Genomic DNA, 20,694 nt, shown 5'->3' on the forward strand with positions numbered 1-20,694 from the left:
CTATGTCCGGATCATTGGCAAGAGTGATAATACCATTGGGCTCGGGCATCTTGAGATTCATGTACCCGTAATGGGGTATAGCTTGGAAGCGTGCAAATGCATCTCGCCCTAATAAGGCATGATATCCACTGTTGAAAGGGGCCACTTGGAAGGTTATCTCTTCGGACCGATAATTCTCCGGTGTGTCGAATACCACATCGAGTGTGATTTTTCCCGCGCATCACGCCTCCCGACTGGGAATGATTCCTCGGAAGGTCGTGCTACTTTGCTCAATGCGGCTCATGTCTATTTCCATTTTGTTGAGAGTTTCCTCGTAAATGAGGTTTAGTCCGCTGCCGCCGTCCATGAGCACTTTGGTAAGCCGAAAGCCGTCCACGATTGGACTGAGCACCAGTGCGGCTGGTGCCCGGACTGTCCTGAATTTTGGTTCATCACTGGCATTGAAAGTGATAGCCGTGTCATTCCAGGGGTTTATTGCAACAACTTGGCAGACCTCAGCGAGGCCGCAGAGTGCCCTTTTGCGCCTATTGTTTGAGGCGAAAGTCTCGAAGACTGTCAATACTGTAGGATTGTTGTTTTCCGTGGGATGTTGCTCTGCGATATTTTTCATGAGGAGATCCTCGCCGCTCTTGGCCACTTGCTGGAGTATCCAACATGCTCTAAGGTTGTGGGCTGGTATGGTATCCAGTGTTGTGTGTATTTTGCATGGTCTATCGAGCCATCTCTCCAGAATGGTTCCGCGCCCCGTAATGGGCTTCAATTTCTTTACTATTGGATCAGGCGACTGACAAGGGTGCATCCTTTTTGCCCGGACGAGGGGTTGAGTGGAAACCGGTGGCTCCCAAGGGGCTGCCTGAGTTTTCCAGGCGCTTTCCATTGTGCAGTACTTCTGTACTATGATTGCCAAGTCAGCGAAGTGTAATACGTGACGGCGGTTAATGGCATTGAGGATTCCTTCGTCCGTGCAATTGTTGCAGAATAATGAGATCGCGTCTGCATCACGGTAGTCTTTGATCTTGTCTTTGACAAGGAGGAATCTGGCCCAAAAGTGTTGGACCATTTCTTGAGACTGCTATCGTATGTGCATAAGATTGTGTCTATCTGGGTGGGTGGGTGGATTTAAGTTCGAACCCTGGCCCAATTTGGGATCTGGAGTTTGAGAAACTTCCGAGCTTAATAGTTCGGGTTCTGGGATATCAACCAATTTTTCAGGTCACCGTCCGACTCTAGGTTCGGAGTACGGGGCACATCTTTCCGTGGATGGGTATTCGGTTCTTTGAGCTCGCAGATCCAAACATAGTTTGTCCTCAATATAGAGGGAGAGTTGTTGTATTGCTCCTCCACTACCGCTATCTGATGGGTGATCGGCGGAGATTTGATTTCTCTCTGATCGGGTTTAAGCCCAATCCGATCATAGTCTATAGCGACCCCCAAGACAGCGATGCGATCTAGGAGTTCGTTTAAAGATGACAACTCCGTCGGATCCATCCGTTTGGAGTATTCGGAGTCGACGCGGAGGCGATTTTTGATGACCCGAGAAGTCATCGTCGGCCCAACGGCCGAACGGGCAGTCATGGTAAAGCCGCATAGCCGGAGGGTTTGGCCTGAGGCCAGGGCTCCTCCAGAGGTGATTTTGTCCTTGATAACAAGGCAAGCCATCAACCCTACCTTCAACGTCACAGCGGGCTCTCAATGAAAGCACCAATGTCGATGTCAAAACCAGCGGATCTCGGGTAGGGGGTCCCGAACTGTGCATCTAAGGCCGATGGTAACAATAGGCGGGGGACACGATGTTTACCCAGGTTCGGGCCCTCTCTATGGAGGTAATACCCTACTTCCTGCTTGATTGATCTTGATGAGTATGAGTATTACAAGAGTTGATCTACCACGAGATCGTAATGGCTAAAACCCTAGAAGTCTAGCATGTATGATTATGATCGCCTCTACGGACTAAGCCCTCCGGTTTATATAGACATCGGAGGGGACTAGGGTTATACAAAGTCGGTTACGTAGAAAGGAGTCGAGCAACATCATGCTCTGCCTCTTCATCGATGCCGAGCACAGCTTCAAAAGCCATGGCGCGGGCCCAACTCCTGTTGAGATTTCCGCCAGCTGCTGATCAAATGGATGAGTGGAGAGCCACCATCCAGAGTTTGATTGGCTTCCCTGAAGCAGAAAAATCTCAGCAGGCAGAGCCATCGCAGCACCCTCGAACGACAACAAAGGCTGGAACTGCTGGCCGTGTCGAGGGGGGCGCACTAATAGTGTAGTCCCCCTCCGCGGAAGCAAACCTAGAGGCAGCAACAGGGGCAACGTGACCACGAGCCCGACGAAGCTTTGATGGCCTCATCTGATCCACGAGCCTGTCGAGATCAACGGCAGGTCCTCGAAGATCAGTGGAGGGAAGATGCACGCTTCACTATAGAGCAGCACCGGGAGACCCGCCGTCAATCTGATAGGCGCAATGGCCCAGACATCGATGAACACACGCCCAGTGAGGGCGGGTACTTGCCTTTCGAGGTTGGGTGCCCTGCCTTCACTCGCGAGTTGCGACAAGTCCGTTGTCCATCTGCCCACGTTTTCAAACCCGAGTTACCAGAGAAATATGATGGAAACCTGAACCCGTTAGAGTTTTTTAGCATCTACACGATTGTTGTTCAAGTCGCCGGAGGGAGAGATGAGAAAGTGTTCGCCAACTACTTCCCTTTGGCACTCAAGTAAAATGTGAGGTCGTGGCTGATGCACCTGCCAGAAAATTTCATTTCATCCTGGGTCGACCTGTGCAATGAGTTTGTTGGTGCCTTCACATGTGGCCATCAAGAACCAGGACGGCCTGGTGATCTACAAGTCCTTCCACAGAAGGAAGGGGAGAGCTTGCGAAAGTATATGGAGGTTCAGTCGGGTGCACCACATCATTCCAGAGATACACCCGACAGTTGTGATTGCAGCGTTCCGCTCGAACGTGCGCAATAAGAGGATCCATTCTAAAATGAATGTTCGGCTGCCCAAGACCATCAATGAGTAATACACCTTGGTGGACGAATTCGCTCGGGCTGAAGAAGGAAGACGACTCCCAAGAGAGTTCCACTAGTAAGAGGTCCAAGGTTGCTTCACCTGCTGTAAAGAAGGTCCCGAGAAGGCAGGATGGTGCTAACAGTACGTTCACCATCAGCGCCACCCTTGATGACAAATAGGAAAGGGCGCTCGTGCCTTCCTGCGGGCGAATGTCGATGTGTTTGCTTGGCAACCATCTGACATCCCCGGCGTTCCCACGGAGGTAATCAAGCACCACCTTGTTGTCTGTCCTCATGCCCGGCTTGTCAAGCAAAAGGACAGAAAGCAAGCTTTGGAACGGCAGCAGTTTATTGCTGAGGAGATCAAGAAACTTGAAGCAGCTGGTTTGGTCAGGGGAGTTTTGCATCCAACATTGTTAGCAAACCCACTGGTAGTGCGCAAGGCGAATGGAAAATGGAGGCTTTACATAGACTTCACAGATCTAAAAAAGGCATGCCCGAAGGACCCTTTCCCTTTGCCGCGCATCGACCAGATTCTGGATTCCACTTCCAGGTGTGATCTGCTTTCCTTTTTGGATGCATACTCCGGATACCATTACATAATAATGTCCAAGGAAGACGATGAGAAGATGCGGCATGCACTGTTTTGTACGAATGCCCTTTGGGTTAAAGAGCACTGGACCCACTTTCGCGAGAGCAGTACAAATTAGTTTTGAGCCTCAGTTGCACAGGAATGTAGAAGCTTATATGGATGACATAGTGGTCAAGACCAAGGACAGATCAACACTCATTCAAGATTTGGAGGGGACCTGCGCGAACTTGCGCAAGATAAACTTGAAATTTAACCCTCAGAAAGTGTGTGTTTGGCGTACCATCCGGCAAGCTGCTTGGTTTCTTTGTGCCTCACCGAGGGATAGAAGCCAACCCCGACAAGATCAGGGCACAATTGAGCAGATTCAAATGCCCAAGACCATCAAGGATGTGAGGCGTTTTTTTGGGTGCATTGTTGCGCTAAGCGGGTTCATTTCCAAGTCTACTGAGCGGGCCTTGCCTTTCTTTAAAATTTTGAAGAAGGCGGGTCCAGTGAAGTGGACCCCAGAGGCAGAAGCAGCACTCTGAGATTTGAAAACATACCTTTCCTCTGCTCCCACATTAGTCGCTCCTAGGCCACAAGAGTTGTTGCTGCTATATTCTAGCTGGCCGCATCTCAACCTATTTGCTAGCCTTCACCTATACTAAGCGGGAATACTGCTTGTGCATCAAAATCCTAAAACTCAAGATATTCCAGATGAGTCCACCATATCTACCTATATGCGGTATTACCCTGCCGTTCTAAGTAAATTTGCATGTGCCACCTCTAAAATTTCAAATGAACATCTGTTTTGGTGTGCCTGGATTGTTCATAGAGTGACAGGGGTTAGTCAGTATCTTCCATCATAAGCGGGTTATTCTCATGATGAGTGTTTATTCACTCGTCCTTGCATGAGAGGGGCGGTAATAGGGATGCCTAGTCCTGAATTCAAAAATTGCAAATAATTAAACAAAACTCCCCCAGGACTGATGTTGGTATGGATGGTACCTATGGATTCGGCTAGCCGTGGAGTGTGTTTGTTGGTGGAGGGGGAGTAAACATTTAGTTTTATCGCTTGGGAACCGCCACTAATGTGTTTAGCATGGAAGATATTGATAACTTTCGGTCGTGAAGTGAACAGGAAGGGTGCATTTCCCAAAATTTCATTTATCTCTGTTTTAAAGCTTCGAGCTCTGGCACCACTGCAAATCCCTCCTTCCCTCTGCGAAGGGACTATCTACTTACTTTTATGCTGAGTCATCACCTTCTCAAATAAGCGCCAGATCTGAGAGCACTATTGTCATCCTCATGCATTGTGCATAGTTAATTTTGGGTGCATCATTACTGGATCTTTTCTACCATGAATTACAATGTTTAGTCGTTGCTTGAACTTTGGAGGTGCTCTACGTTTATGTTTTGCAGTCTCAGAAAGGGCTAGCAAGATACAACTATTGTCATATTATATCATGATTGTTTTGACACAGTGTTGTCATTTGAGATATTTCATTATTGCTCGCTAGTTGATTATGCCATTGATATGAGTTAATATAATTTTTAAGAGTTATTGTTGACATGGTTAGTTACAATCTTTGTTGAAAACTTGGGTGCTACTTAAGCTTATTTATGTAAACAAGAGCAAAAGAGTTCGTAGAAGTTTTTCTTTTTCACTTTCAGTTTATCACCTGAATTTCTTGAGGACAAGTAAAGGTTTAAGCTTGGGGGAGTTGATACGTCTCCGTCGTATCTACTTTTCCTAACGCTTTTCCTCTTGTTTTGGACTCTAATTTGCATGATTTGAATGAAACTAACCCGGACTGACGCTGTTTTCAGCAGAACTACCATGGTGTTGTTTTTGTGCAGAAATAAAAGTTCTCGGATTGGAACGAAACTTTTTGGAGAATGATTTCAGAACAAAAGAAAAATACTGGAGCCAAGAACCACCGGAGGGGGGGCTGGGTGAGCACAAACCACCAGGGCAACCCCCCCCCCCCCTTCCTGGCGCGTCCAGGTGGGTTGTGCCCACCTAGTGGCCCTGCAGATCCTGATTCCAACTCTATAAAATCCTATTTTTGGAGGAAAAAATCAAGGAGAAAGAATTATTGTGTTTACGAGACGGATCCACCGCCACCTCCTGTTCTTCATCGGGAGGCCAGATCTGGAGTCTGTTTGGGGCTCCTGAGAGGGGGATCTTCGATCTTCATCATCACCAACCCTTCTCCATCGCCAATTCCATGATGCTCCCCATCAGGAGTGAGTAATTCCTTCATAGGCTCGCTGGTCGATGAGGGAGTTGGATGAGATTCATCATGTATCGAGTTAGTTTTGTTAGGGCTTGATCCCTAGTATCCATTATGTTCTAAGATTGATGTTGCTATGACTTTGCCATGCTTAATGCTTGTCACTTTGGGCCCGGGTGCCATGATTTCAGATTTGAACCGTTTATGTTTTCACCATTATACCTATGTTCTAGATCCGATCTTGCAAGTTATATGCACCTGCTATGTGTTATGATCCGAAAACCCCCGAGTGATAGTATCCGAGATACTTTCCAGTGATGACCGTAGTTTGAGGAGTTAATGTATTCACTATTTGTTAATGCTTTGTTCTGGTTCTCTATTAAAGGGATGCCTTAATATCCCTTAGTTTCCTTATGGACCCCACTGCCACGGGAGGGTAGGACAAAAGATGTCATGCAAGTTCTTTCCATAAGCATGTATGACTATTTACGGAATACATGCCCACATTATAATAGGAGCTAGTTTTGCATCACCCTAGGTTATGACTGTTATATGATGAATATCATCCAACAAATTCACAGGTCCAATGCCTACGAGTTTTTCACATATTGTTCTTCTAAGTTACTACCGATGTTGTTACCGTTACACTTGCTACAAAATCATTGCTATCATTGTTACTGTTATTGTTACCACTGCTATCAAAACTATCATATTACTGTGCTACTAATCATATTGTTGCAGATAATTAATCTCCAAGTGTGGTTGAATTGACAACTCAGCTGCTAATACTTGCAAATATTCTTTGGCTCCCCTTGTGTCGAATCTATAAATTTGGGTTGAATACTCTACCCCCGAAAGCTATTGTGATCCCCTATACTTGTGGGTTATCACATCTTGAGCTTGTGTTCCCTCAAAAGAAGTGGGGTCATACTTCTCTTGTTGAGGAACAAACTTTGTCTTAGGGTATTGATCTTCTTCCCATTCAACTCCATTGGCACTGAACTTTCGCTCGAAAACAACACCTTGATTCATCTGGTGTCTTCCTTGCTTGCATACAATTTCCTCAAATTGCTTACTCCCGGCAAGACTCTTGTAAACACCTTTCTCTATAATTCTCTTCAATAAGCTATTTTCTTGCTCAAGTGTAACTTGGCTAAGAGAATCATTAGTGGAATCAAGAGAATTACTAGAAGCAACAATATTTGATTTAGCATGGTTATTGTTACTACTAGAAGAAGAATCTTTCTTGATCTTGTTACCACATTTTACTTGTGGCATATAAGTAGACAATAGGAGACGTTTGGCAATGTAAGAAGAACTCTTCTTTTTAAGATCGTCATTGATAGCTTTTAGGAACTCGTGCTCTTGCTCTAAATTTACCTTCTCGAAACGTAGCTTCTCATGAGTCCTTAGGAGCTCTCTATGATCCTCTTGAATTGTTTCATGAGCTAACTTAAGAGTGTTTAATTCTTTAGTTAGACGCTCAATCTCCTTCTTAGCATTGTCATTCGTTTCATCTTGATTAGCATGATTACTAGCAAGTTCATCACAGTTTTCATCACTAGTTTATCAACAAGTAAATCATCATCACCTAGTAAATCATCTTCATCACTATTGAGATCAAGATACTAGGGGTGTGATACCTTGGGGCCTTTAGCCATGAAGCATCTTCCAATTCCTTCATTTGGTGAAGCAAATATGTTGTGGGAGTTGGATGACACAAGTGCAAGACCGGCAACATCTTCATCTTGAGTATATTCGAAGTCGGAGTGATAGATTCTCTCGGAGTAGCTATCGGAGTCGGAACCGGAAACCCATTCACCAACGTGAGCTTGATGTCTTTGTCTTGTGTAGCTCTTTGATGACTTGTCTTTCCTTTCTGAATCCTTGCTTCTTCGAGAGGGTCTTCGTTCATAACGATCATCTCTACTCCTCTCTCTTGGAGGTGATTCATCTCTTCTAGTCCTCCTTTTTGGTGAGTCTTCTATTTTCTCGTAGGGAGTCATAAACTCATTGGAATAGTGTCCGGGTCATCCACAATTGTAGCAATTACGATCACGACTAGAAGATCTTTTGTCATTGTGGGACCTTGACTTGGACCTTCTCTCCTTGCTTCTACTCTTGTAGAATTTTTTGAAGTTCTTCACCATTAAGCTCAATTCGTCATTGGATACTAGCTTGTCACTTGATGTTGTAGGAGGTATGCACCACTTGACTTGTTGTGGAGCTCTTCCTTATCCTTGAGTGACATCTCATGAGCAACAATTCTACCAATGACTTCCTTGGGCTTGAGATCTTTGTAATTGGGCATCATTTGGATCAATGTGCACACGGTATCATATTTTCCATCCAAGGATCTAAGGATCTTCTTGAATATGAATTTGTGGTCATCTCTTCACTTCCTAAGATGCCAATCTCATTTGTGATGGGAGCAAGCCTAGAGTACATTTCGCGACTCCTTCACCATCCTTCATCTTGAACTTGTCAAGTTGACTTTGAGGCATATCCAACTTGGATTCCTTGAAGGACTCGGTACCTTCGTGCATATCAACCTAAGTATCCCAAATTTCTTTGCATTCTCAAGGCGGCTGATTTTGTTGAATTCTTCGGGGCACAATCCATTGAAGAGAATATCATAAGCTTGAGCATTGTATTGCAACATCCTCAATTCTTCGGCAGTCGCTTCACGATCCGGTTCTCTACCATCCTCAAACACCTTGCAAGCCAATACGAACAGCATCCGAAACGGCGGGGTTATGCCAAGAATATGCATTTCCATCTTATGCTTCCACTTAGCAAAATTTGTATCATCAAAGTAAGGAGATCTATGGTGATAGTTACCCTCGCTAGACATCATACTCTCTTAAGTTGTGAAACCAAGGGTATGATCACCAAAGCTATGGAAATCAAGGCTTATAGAGACCAAAGCTCTGATATCACTTGTAGGATCTAAAGTATGTCTAGAGTGGGATGATTAGACTACTTGACCAAACAAAAATATTTCCTTTTCCCAATTTTAGTTGTAGGCGGATTTTAGCAATTATGACAAGTCAAGCAATCAACCTACACATGCAATTCTAAGAGTATAGAAGGGGAAAGTAAAACATTGCAAATGAAGGTAAAGGGGAGGGTTTGGAGAAGGCAAACACAATGGAGACACGAAGATTTTTGGTGTGGTTCCGATAGGTGGTGCTATCATACGTCCACGTCGATGGAGAGTTGAATCCACGAAGGGTACGGGTTGCGCGAGTCCACAGAGGGATCCACCCACGAAGGGTTCACGAAGAAGCAACCTTGTCTATCCCACCATGGGCATCGCCCACGAAGGACTTGCCTCACTCGGGTAGATCTTCGTGAAGTAGGCGATCTCCTTGCCCTTACAAACTTCTTGGTTCAACTCCACATCATGTCGGAGGCTCCCAAGCGACACCTAACCAATCTAGGAGACACCACTCTCCAAAAGGTAATAGACGATGTGTTGATGATGAACTCCTTGCTCTTGTGCTTCAAATGATAGTCTCCCCAACACTCAACTCTCTCTCACAGATTTGGCTATGGTGGAAGAAAGATTGGAGTGAAAAGCAACTTGGGGAAGGCTAGAAATCAAGGTTCAAATGGTAGGAATGGAATATCTTGATCTCAACACATGAGTAGGTGGTTATCTCTCAAAAAATGAATGGTGGAAGTGTAGGCACGTTCTAATGGCTCTCTCTTATGAGAAGAAGGGGTGGAGGGGTATATATAGCCTCCACACAAAATCTAACTGTTACACATTTTTGACCCATCTCGGTGGCACCGATAAGAAAACTCGGTGGCACCGATCTGTACAAAAATATGAATGTTAGGAATCTCGGTGGGACCGACGGGAACAACTCGGTGGGACCGATGTGCTAGGGCTTAGGGAAAACTTCATCTCGGTGGCACCGATTGCATCAATTCAGTGAGACCGAAGTGAATACAATGAGCAACAGAGAATCAGTCAAGCCAACTCGGTGGGACCAATTGTAACATCTCAGTGGGACCGAAGTGAATGCAACAAGTCATAGAGCGCTGGCAAGGCCATCTCGGTGAGACCGAACTATTAGGGTTTTGGCAGTGGCTATGTCAAGATGAACCCGGTGGCTCCGGATAGGAAATATCGGTGGGGCCGAGTTGGGAATTAGGTTTTGGACATATTTGGATAGAGAAAATGGCTAAGGGTTTTGGACAAATATCACTAAGCACTTTGTGCAAGTAGATCATTAAGCAACACCTCATCCCCTTTTAATAGTATTGGCTTATCTATGGACTCAATGTGATCTTGGATCACTTAAACAAAAATGTAGAGTCTTGAGCTTTTGCCAATCCTTGTCTTATCATTTTGAGGAGTCCACATCTCTATTTCATGCCATGCCAATCATTGAAATCCTGAAATATTTATATTGAAAGGACATTAGTTCAATGAGATATATGTTGCTATGAATTATCAAAACCACCCAGGGGTTAGTTGCACTTTTAGTCGTCCCTTCCTTTGCGAGTGTTGTGACGGTGATGCAGCTTCTTCTGTGAGGTGTTGAAGTGATGGCGGAGTGAAGCAACATGGACATTGTGCTCCATTCCAACGGGCAGGGACGCATGTATGCGATGATTTAGATGAGGTCATGCCCGTCTTCGGTCGGTGCCAGTGCCAACAACGCCTAAGGGTGTCATTTTTTGTTTTTCCTCCTTGGACGTATCACTATGGTTTGTCATCACCTCGCCCTCTCTCATTTGATAGGTTGTTTCCTGGCAACAGCCTAGATTCGAATTCAGATCAACGATGGTGGTGTCTTCGATGTTGTTCCTTTGTTAGAAGCATTGCTTTTTTGGATACACGACTTGGGGGTCCTAGTTTGTGTTCCTGTGGTGCTCCCTATTCAAAAAGGACAAAAGGCGGTGTTCTTCGGTGGCTCAAAAAGTTTTTCGGTTGATTTTGTGTCATAGAAGAAAGCGTACTATTAACTTATTAAGAGGGATTGCAGAGATTAGGGAGTTGGGAAACTCATTTCACTCATACACACTTTGCCTTCCAAAAAATGCCACATATAGGAAGGGATTTTTCCAAGGATGAAATGGTCTCGACAAGATGTCCGGGTGCCCGGAGGCATCAGGAAGAAACCACACACCACTGTGTGGTCCGACTGCTTAGGGTGCGTGGACCCTCGGGTGTTTGGAGTAGGGTGTGACCCTCTGGATGGTCCGGGTCCTGGACCCCCCCCCCTCCCCTTCCCGAGTGTCTGGGGCTCCCTGTTGTTGCCCTATCCTGGTGTAGTTCGGCTGGTCATGGTCCTTGACCCCCGATCCCCGGCCCTCCAGATAGCGCATGTCTAGGTTTTGTGCGGGCAACGGCTCTTTCGGCCTTATGGGGTATACCCTTTTTCTTCCACCTTCAACCCTAATATTTCAAGCTTTAATCTACCATTCCCAAACCGTAAAAGCTTGAGATCTTCGTCCCGTCCACCCGAACACTTTTGGGGACTGGAGGAGATTTACCCGATCTACATTCCTACCAAACTTTTTTGTTTTCCAAACTCGTTCACCTTCACCAACTTGTTACTCTTTGGGCTTGGCTGCTAGACGGTTGGAGGTTCCTCCCGAAGCATTCTTGCTTGTGGCGTGTCGCGGAGACGTATGTAAGGGTGTGGTGGTCACCTTGAAGACCAACCCTGAGTGGTTTAAGGCTCATCGATTAGGATGACTCGAGGAGAGTACGATGAACCTTCCATGTGAACTTAGGATAAAATCTATGTCATCGACTCACTTGTGGTAATCCTTTCCCCCACTTTACTTTGCTTTGTATGCTTGGTGATTTGCTAATTACTCCCTCCATTTCTATATATTTGTTTTTTTAGAGATTTTAAATAGACTACCACATACAGATGTATATAGACATATTCTAAAGTGTAGATCCACTCATTTTGCTCTGTACGTAGTCACTTGTTAAAACCTTAGAAGGACAAATATTTAACTTGCTTGCCAAATCAGTGAACCTATTTTATCCGCTTATCCTTAAAATTGATAATTAAGCTTCAAATCTTTTCCCTAATAATAAAGCACGGGTTGACTCCGTGGGTTCACCGTCACAATACGCTTCTTCCCGTAATTTTACGCTTTCGCTTTGAATTTAAAACATACACTCGAGGTGGTACTAATTCGGGGAACCTACACGGTAAGCCGGCCTGGGCCATGTAGTCGATGGGTTCGCACATACGCATGCATTGCTAAGCCAACCTGGGCCATGTAGTTGCACATTGATGAGCTCGCTTGTTTTCTCAAAAAAGAATCTATGCTTTCGGCCGTCGTTTTCTTTTGTTCATCGTTTGGTTTTAGAAGCCCATCCCAACACGTTCGTCCGTCCGACTAGGTAGGCAAAATTTCATGCCCCGACTTTCCCATCTCTTAAATACCTCTCCAATATCAACACAGTACCCTGGTAATCAGCCCCTAGCGAAAGGAGATCCGGACACAATGGTGCTAAAGTGGGTCGTCGGGTGCACGGCGGGCGCCGATGCACGATGGTCCATGCCCGCGATGACCATTGCCACCTTGTCCGTGAGGGATGCTCGCACCTGTGCCACGGCGCGATCGACAGTGATCGGCGCAACGTCGCCCGCCTCCACGGCGTCCTGGTTGTCGCCCAGCCTGCCATCCATGAGCCCCGCCACCCCGTCTGCCATCACGCGCGGCACCTTCGCCGCCAAGTACTTGCCGTTGACGTCCTGGCCTGGTGCTCTAGTAGCTGGCGAGCCAGTGACGGTCTCGAACAGCAGCACGCTGAAGCCTTACAAGTCAGACTTCTTGGACATGATGCCCGTGCGGAGGAAGAAGGGGCCCGCGTAAAACTGGAAATCCCATCGCTGACGTGCCCCAGGCGGGTGCGACGGTTGCCGGGAAGGTGCCCTCACAGCCCGACCCCAGGTCCCAGAACCTCGCACGTCCGTCTTCGTCGAGGAGCACGTACTTGGAGGCTGACACGTCGCCATGTACCATGCAGATGTCGTCGTGGGGGTGCTCCAGCGCAACAGCCACGTCGTGGAGTGGAGCCGGTCGGCCAGGGTGCCGCCAGGTATGTACTTCAGCACCAGCGCACCACGGCGCACAACACCAGCACATCATGGCACACATTATTGTCCGTTGTAAAAACCATGCCTTCCTCACCCCGTCCCCTGTACCGCTCGCCGGTCGCACATGTATTTCATCTGAATGCATGTGGCCCTAAAAGCATGTCATGGTCACGCGCAGGTAGAGGACTACAGACCACAGAACAAGGAGCGGCTGAGAAGGATACTAAGAGACTCCATGAGGGAAGCGAGCCACCGGAGGCCTGAGGGGCATGTCATTGGTACTTTCTATGTAAAGTAGTGATCTAAACGCTCTTATATTTCTTTACGAAGGGAGTACGTGATCTATCTGAAATTTAAACACAGAAATACTTCCATTCATAGATTTTGTTTAGCTACGGTATGGCATCTATGTGTTGTGTTTGTTTGCAGGCTACGCCCATACCTAGCTTGCCATGAGGGGATGCCATCTGCAATTATATGAAATTACCATAATTGATAACGATTGCAACATCTGAAGGAATGACCAAACTCCTAATCCTGCCATGCCCCTTCCGGCTTCTACGTACTACCCTCCCACTGACCAACTCTGCTCTCGGTGTGCCTTCCATCCCTGACAATGTCTTGTGACCCGGTTCCTCGATCCGATCAATCCTGATTTGATTAGTAAATCATGGGTGTTGTGCAAAAACGGGTAGGGATATGATGGGAAGGCGTATGGACCAGATGCACAGAGTGAATCTTGGAGGACAGCCACCCATTTCAATAATATTAGTGTTTTAATGTTTTGAAATATTCCCTTGCGGGGGCGCAATGACATGTACGACATGCGTTGGCGAGCTTAGTGTCATGGTATTGCCCACATTCGTATACGTTGTGATTAGATGAACACCAATATAATTGTCGGTGAGGGTGGAAAGAAGGATAGGCACTAAAGGTGGGGTGATGTGTTGAAATATATGACATGGACCTATTGAGAGCTTTGAGTTATGCTTATTCAGCAAGAAACAAAATCAATTATTTCCCGTAGCAACGCACGTGTATTTTTGCTAGTTTATATAATCTTCTATTCACCTCGTCACCTCGCCTCTAGTCGACCGTTTCAATACTTCCAATCGATATCAAGAGCCGGGAATTTTTATGGTTCAACCACCTTAGAAGATGAGGAGGATGTATGTGGGTCGAATAATCCCGAGTGGACATGCGGCCACGCGCGGTCGGTATCCACACCGCACTCTGCCGCGTGATTCGTGCAACTTGAATACCCGCGGGCCGTATAATGATTTCTGCCTCCCTGTATAGCATCTGGTATAGCTGCGATTTGCATCTGACAGATGCAGTATATGGCCCACATGACAGGCCAGGCATTGAATGGAGGCATGCCCATCAGACTGACAAGAGCAGCTCATTTATTTGTAGCAGGTCACCAACACTTCAACAGCAACCTGCACCACGGGCTTAAAGGGAACATGCAGACCATCCCTTATCCATCGCGCAGCTTCACTCATCATGTTGCTCTAATTCATATGCATGGCTAGCTAGAACTCATCCATGGTTATATGGAGCCCCTTTTGGAAAAAAAATCCCCCGGCCCAGTTCATAGCTCCTCCCCTCTCATTCCTCCTCTTCCCCTTTAGCCATTTTCTTTTGTTCTTGTGATTGAGCAACTGTGTGGCGCTGTGCATAGTACAGGACAAGGAAGATAGACTAGTTTGTTCTACATGAGGATCCGGCTCTTCTTGTTCAGCTAATCATCCAATTAGTATTTCCATTAAGGCCTGTCCTACTTGTGCTAGGTAGTAATCAAGACTTAGCTGCTGACTATGTCATCAATTAGATATTTTTTATAACTGGCTATGAACGACGCAACATTTTCTTTCAATCCTGGATTACGTTGTCCGGTGTGCTCACTAGCATCTGGAGTGCTAAATACAAAAAATAAAACAAATAACACATCGATTAAAATAGACCATTTGACTTAGGACCAGCTACTCTACGACATGAATCAATTAGCATTGATGCGAAGAGGCAAAGTAGAGGTGGGAGTAGGAGTAGCTGCCCATAACAGAACATGAAGCTTGATTCATTCATACTGGGCGGTTGAAACCTATTGGTGAGTAACTCCACCTATTAAATGGTGAAGTGATGAATTAATTTTTCTGCCAGTGCATTAAAAATGCATGCAATCTCCTTAATGGTTGATACAGTACGTGGGTCAATATTATGAAGTGATAAACATTTCAAATAGACATTATAGTTAGTTTAGCATAAAAACCTGTATGAATTGGATTGCTGCATTTTTTTCAACATTGATGCACATGACAGTAATATACAATACTTAAATATAACTGATTCTTTTAGGAGATGATTAACTAGGGTGCAACATGGAGCAGCTCATGAACTTAGAGTTCAGCCATGAGATGAACTAGTAGAGTCCCTTCGGAAGAGAATGAATGGAAGTGGTAGTCGACATCAAGAGTTCTTCTTCAGTGATAACATATCTCACTGGATCCATCTTGTCAGCACCAAGGACAACACCAACTCTTCTCCTCACTATCACAGCTGCTCGCGGTTCCATTTGCGTGAGAGGGAGAGAGGTGGAGACGAGAGACACATATACTATCACATCTCACCTGATGTTCGGCAGCATTTATTGCCAATTATGTGTGTTGGCCCACTCTATGTATTTACATGTGTATTTATAACTTTATGATTGTGTATCCCCTCATATTCAATTAATCAATATATTAAGTATGCATCTTAAAGCTTCAATGGACTGCCTGGATATCATCCTCAGTATGCATCTCAAAGCTTCAATGGACTGCTTCAATGGACTGCTTGGATATCATCCATGTCCCAAAAATCCGCGTCGGTATGCGGGTGGTGTACCCCTCGCGGCCGAAGTTCAACAACCTCCGCCCGCCTCTTAGCTCCTCTCAATGTTTGTTGACTTCAAATCCACAATGTTGAGAGAGGTCAGCTCGCGGTACAAAAACAACCCGTTGGTACGTATGCTCCGCCAAGCAATCGAATTTAGTCCAGTGGCGATTCGCCTGGGTTGCCACCAATTTCGCAAGCGTCTGGCAGCACTAAGCATAGGAGATTAGTTTCAGGCGACCCGACCACAGCAAGTGAAACACATGCATGATGATTCTACCAGGCACAGAAGCACCGTTTATTACCAAAGCTCTCCACAGACCATTTCTAATGTCACTTCTCGATAATTTAACTAGGTACACCACGGACGGATTTGTTACAGTATTTCTCGCAACGGGATACAGTATCAGGCAAAACCGGGGACAACACATCCAACAACCAACTCTCGTCTTAACCCCCTCGCAAAATCTGGCGTTGGAAGCTGCCTTGCCAAAACATATTTCCCCCTCCCCTACCTGTCTGCTGCTAGCAACACTGATGCTCAGAGCTCGTCCTTCAGAGGCTCCGTGGCAGCCGGTTCCGCCGCCTTCTCGGTCGCCGCCTGCCCGGCAGTCTCCTTGTTCTTCTTGATGTAGTCGACAATCTCATCGGCCGTCCTGCCGCCCTCGTAGGAGACCTTCTTTCCGCTGGGAGTGACGAAGTAGAGGGTGGGGTAACCCTGGACATCGAACTCACTGGGCACGTCATTCGCGGTCGCGTCCTGTGGACAAGGTTGAGAAACAGTGGTTAGGTAAGTTGTATTTCGTTTGCTGGAACTGGAACGACGGAGAGGGCAACAAATATTACCATCTTCGCGATCACAACGTCCTCTTCGCTTTGAAGGGTGGCAGCTGCCTCGTCGAGGATGGGTGCTAGCTTCTTGCAGTGTCCGCACCAGGGCGCATAGAATTCAATAAGAACTGCAATATAAGGTGGCAAATCAATGAGCATATAGTTATAGGGAATCGCAGTCACTTGCTACAACTAGCTTAATCCAGCGAGGGAAAAAAAGATTAACAAAGATGATTACCATTTTTGCCAGATTTGAAGACCACGTCGTGAACGTTGTCAGCCACAACTACCTTAACAGGCTCATTGTTGGCCTCAGGAATAGGCTCGGACTTCCTGAATGGTGTCAATTTGCCATCCTACAATACAAATGAACACTAATGAAATTGCTAAACAGATTACCTGGGATCAAACAAATAAGGTTGTAGTCCAACAATCAAGTGAAACAAGGAATGGCTACTTACGAAGTAATCCTTCAACCAAGCAACAATTTGGCCAGCCTCAACCTGTTCCTTCAAAAACTTCTTCGAGTCACTGTCTTGAATGAGGATAAGTGGTGCCTGATCCTCTTTCAGCCCGAAGTACTATGTTTCAAAGAAAAAATATGTTAGCACCATGGAAAAAACAACAGTATGGATAACTACTACCTCTGTAAAGAAATAGAAAGGGAAACAGGCAATCAACCTGGAAAGCGCCTTGGCTCGCTTCAATGTCACCAATTAGGAACTTGACATCCTTGCCGCTGAACTCCTCTACAGCACCATAGTAGGCTTTCTTGAAGGACTCAAACGGTCCAGTGGAGAAGTTCAAAAAGAGCATGGCCTGCATACCATTGGATGTCAGAGAACAGAAGTGACAAATAATGAGTAACCAATAACTAAAAAACAATGAAAAGGCTAATGCTCTAAGCAGCTTCACCACTATCTGAAATATTTTTACGCAAAAAAGCACTGAAAACACCAAAGATGGCATTCTGCATCTCAAACAATCATTACATCTATGGCTCTAAAGTAGACCTTTCAGGTACAACAACCATGAATGAAAACACAAAGATCCAAAAGGCTAACAAAACTAAATACACTAGTAATCCTCCAAATGTGCTGAACAAATTCATTGCAAGATGATTTCTTAGATGTACAGGATGAATGAACATTGAAGGAACTAGCTGCCCAATTCAAAGACTTGGGCCGACAAGTGACTAGATTATACAATGTCAACATGTTGAAGAATAAATTGACAAATTCAACCATCATTTGATTGCAGAAGTTTTCTGTACACACCAAGAGTCAGGCTGATAATCAACTGAAATATACAGTAGCAATCATCTCTCTTATCAAAACAACATACAGTGATAAAAATTATGGCCTCATTAGTTACAAACATGAGGCATAGACCTAACTGACTAAGCATATAGTAGAAATCAGTCAACTATACAGAACTCACACAATTAAGAAAAATGACAAAGCATTCTAGAAGCAAGTTGTGTCAGTCATTACCTTGGGAGCATTGCTCTGGAAGAATTTCAAGAGGTAAGGATGGTTGTCAGGGTTCTTGTCAAAAGTAACAACTTTCGGGGTGCTGCTAGCCTCAATGAATTTCTCCAAAGCAGAAACATCAAAATCCTGCAAAATGTCACATCACTAAGTTAATACCCAGTAATCTGTATGAAGTAAGAAGAACACAGATAAACATTCCCTCTGTTCCATATTAGTTGTCACTAGATTGTACTAAATCAGCAACAACTAATGTAATGATTAGTTCACAGAGGGAGCAAAGTATAACCTTGCTGTCAACAACGAGCTCATCAAATGGCTTGAATAGCCTAACCAATGGCCTCTCCACTGCGGCATCACCACGTGGGAGATGGTTGGCATGCACGGTGTGGCCAAAGTCATAATCAGACCTCAGCTTCTCAGCAACCTCAAGGAAGTTTGTAAACTCAGTGCCGCTGAATTCCGTGAAGACACCAACCTATACAATTGCCATGATTACTTAGTCAGCAGGCATAGAACATTAACCATCGGTATATGACAATTGCTATATGACAGTTAGAACAGACAAAATAAGAAACTTACAATGTGGATCTTGCCGTCTTCGAGGTAAGTGGCATCTTCAGGTGCCTTGATCTCCTTGGAAGCAGGGCCAACCTGCTTCTTCAAGTACTCAACAATTCCCTCAGCCTCCCTGGGGCCCTTGTATTCCTGAATGTTCTTTCCTCCGTTCCTGAAGATCTTGAGGGTAGGGAAGCCCTGGACCTCGTACTTGCCCGCAAGCGGCTTGTTCTTCTCATCGTTGGCATCAACTTTAGCGAGAACAATCGCTGGGTCGTGCTTGCTCAACAGTTGGGCCGCCTTCTCATACTGCAACAGCACACATCAACGAATGAGATCACTCCATTCAGCATATATCACTAGTGCTAAGTAAGTGATCCAGGGATGTAGAAGAATTACCTCAGGTGCCAAGCTCTTGCAGTGTCCACACCTGAAACAAATCAATTTTAAAGAATTAGCAACGACCTTGACAAAATTCAGACCAGACTAAGTGAGATTGTACTGAAATAAGTCGAACAGACAGAATCTGCAATACATAGTTAGTACAGTATAAAGCTGGACGCAGTGGGTGGAATCCCAAGAGGAACCCCAGCCCAACAACCTTTAAACCCTCGAGGAACTTCAAATACAACCAGAACTACAGAGGAATCCGCGATCCAGACGCACCAATCAGCAAAGCCAGATCCCCCGTGGTCCGTAACTGACGCATCTGAGACCCCTCTAAACCGACCACGATCTAAACTCGTCGGATCCGCCAGAACAACACCGATACCAGAGGCGAGGGCTCACCATGGGGCGTAGAACTCGACGAGGATGAAGGGGTGCTTGGCGATGGCGTCGTCGAAGTTGTCGGCGTGCAGGGTGAGCACGGCCTCGGGGGCCGCGGCGGCCTCCTCGGCGGCGGCAGCCTCCTCCGCCCTGGCCGCAGGGGCGGACAGGACGACGGCGAGCGCGAGCAGCAGCGAGATCCAGACCTTGCAGATCGCCATGGCGGAAGGAACTGGGGAGCAGTGATGAGATTTCTCGGGGCGGACACGACCACGCCGCGGTGCTCCACGGGTTTTAATAGGAGCGGAGAGGCCGAGAGGTGGGGGTTTAGAGTCTCCAACGTGGACGCGGTCCACGGTGGACTGGACCGTGTCCACGGGTCCCACGACGGCCAGGGCTCTGTGGGCGCGGCCCACAGAGATCACGAGAGGATTACTCGGACTTTTCGCACTAAGGTCCCTGTTACTATCCGAATCCCAATTTGAGGTGTTAAGGCCGCTAAAAGTTGGGCTAATAAACTACAATGAGGTCCCTACCGAGGGTGTCGATCCAATTAACTGGAATATGCCGCGTGACTCGAAACGGGAGGGGTTAGCGGATCCGGGACGCCACGTCACGCTCGTGCGCCGCCAGTGTACGGTACACGTGGGCTGCAAACACGTACCCGTATGGCGTCAGACCAATCGGAACTCGCCACGTCGTGTCAGTGACATGTCCACTGCTCCCTGATTAGCCGAGGCTACTCAGCCGACGCGCACCGGGCACTGTTTAGGAGAGATATGGCGGAAATATTTATGTTTGGAAGATTATTAATTCCATCCTATCTCAGGAGATCATTCATTCATTCGCTGCATATAAATGTATGAAGAAATTAACCCGTTCCAAATTTGGAGTATCTTTGGTGATTAATGATTTGCATGGAACACAATAATAATTCTGCGTAATTTTTATTCGTTTCATACTAAAAAAAAGCGTGACGGTCGATTCTACGAGCCACACATTGCCCATCTCACGTCGCCAAAAAATGCATGAAAATACTTTTTTTTTAGAAACACTATAGATGTTCACAAACACGTATATACACCAACCGCGAAAAAAAACACGTATATACACTTCCCCTGCTGAGCGCATGCACGCATAATCAGCAGACTGGACATACACGACATTTCCTGTTTCGTTAAAAGTGGATTAGTGGACGGTGGAAAATGACCGTCGCAGCAAAACTGATGGCGACGCCTTTGCGAACAACCTTGGTCCAAATGCGGTGCG

General features: G+C 46.1%; 1 protein-coding gene across 1 annotated transcript; it reads right to left on the reverse strand.

Moving 5' to 3' along the window:
• Positions 1–16,046: 16,046 nt before the first annotated feature.
• Positions 16,047–19,690, reverse strand: LOC119295313 (protein disulfide-isomerase-like). The gene is made up of 10 exons (XM_037573716.1): positions 19,447–19,690; positions 19,057–19,087; positions 18,682–18,966; positions 18,389–18,577; positions 18,103–18,228; positions 17,291–17,428; positions 17,071–17,190; positions 16,848–16,965; positions 16,625–16,737; positions 16,047–16,538 (listed from the first exon to the last, which is right to left on the reverse strand). The coding sequence occupies exons 1-10, from the start codon at positions 19,644–19,646 to the stop codon at positions 16,320–16,322; spliced, it is 1,539 nt and encodes a 512-aa protein (XP_037429613.1). The 5' UTR covers positions 19,647–19,690; the 3' UTR covers positions 16,047–16,319.
• Between the last annotated feature and the right edge of the window lie 1,004 nt (positions 19,691–20,694).

Source organism: Triticum dicoccoides, chromosome 4B (genome assembly GCF_002162155.2).
Source record: "Triticum dicoccoides isolate Atlit2015 ecotype Zavitan chromosome 4B, WEW_v2.0, whole genome shotgun sequence".
NCBI lineage: Eukaryota > Viridiplantae > Streptophyta > Magnoliopsida > Poales > Poaceae > Triticum > Triticum dicoccoides.

What these genes read in the sequence shown, in the direction of transcription:
- LOC119295313 (XM_037573716.1), bottom strand. Translation starts at nt 19,646, where the DNA reads ATGGCGATCTGCAAGGTCTGGATCTCGCTGCTGCTCGCGCTCGCCGTC. An exon ending in CGAGCCAAGGCGCTTTCCAG is followed by an intron (nt 17,191 to 17,290) that starts GTTGATTGCCTG and finishes TTTGAAACATAG; the next exon opens with TACTTCGGGCTGAAAGAGGA. An exon ending in ACGTTGTGATCGCGAAGATG is followed by an intron (nt 16,539 to 16,624) that starts GTAATATTTGTT and finishes CCTTGTCCACAG; the next exon opens with GACGCGACCGCGAATGACGT.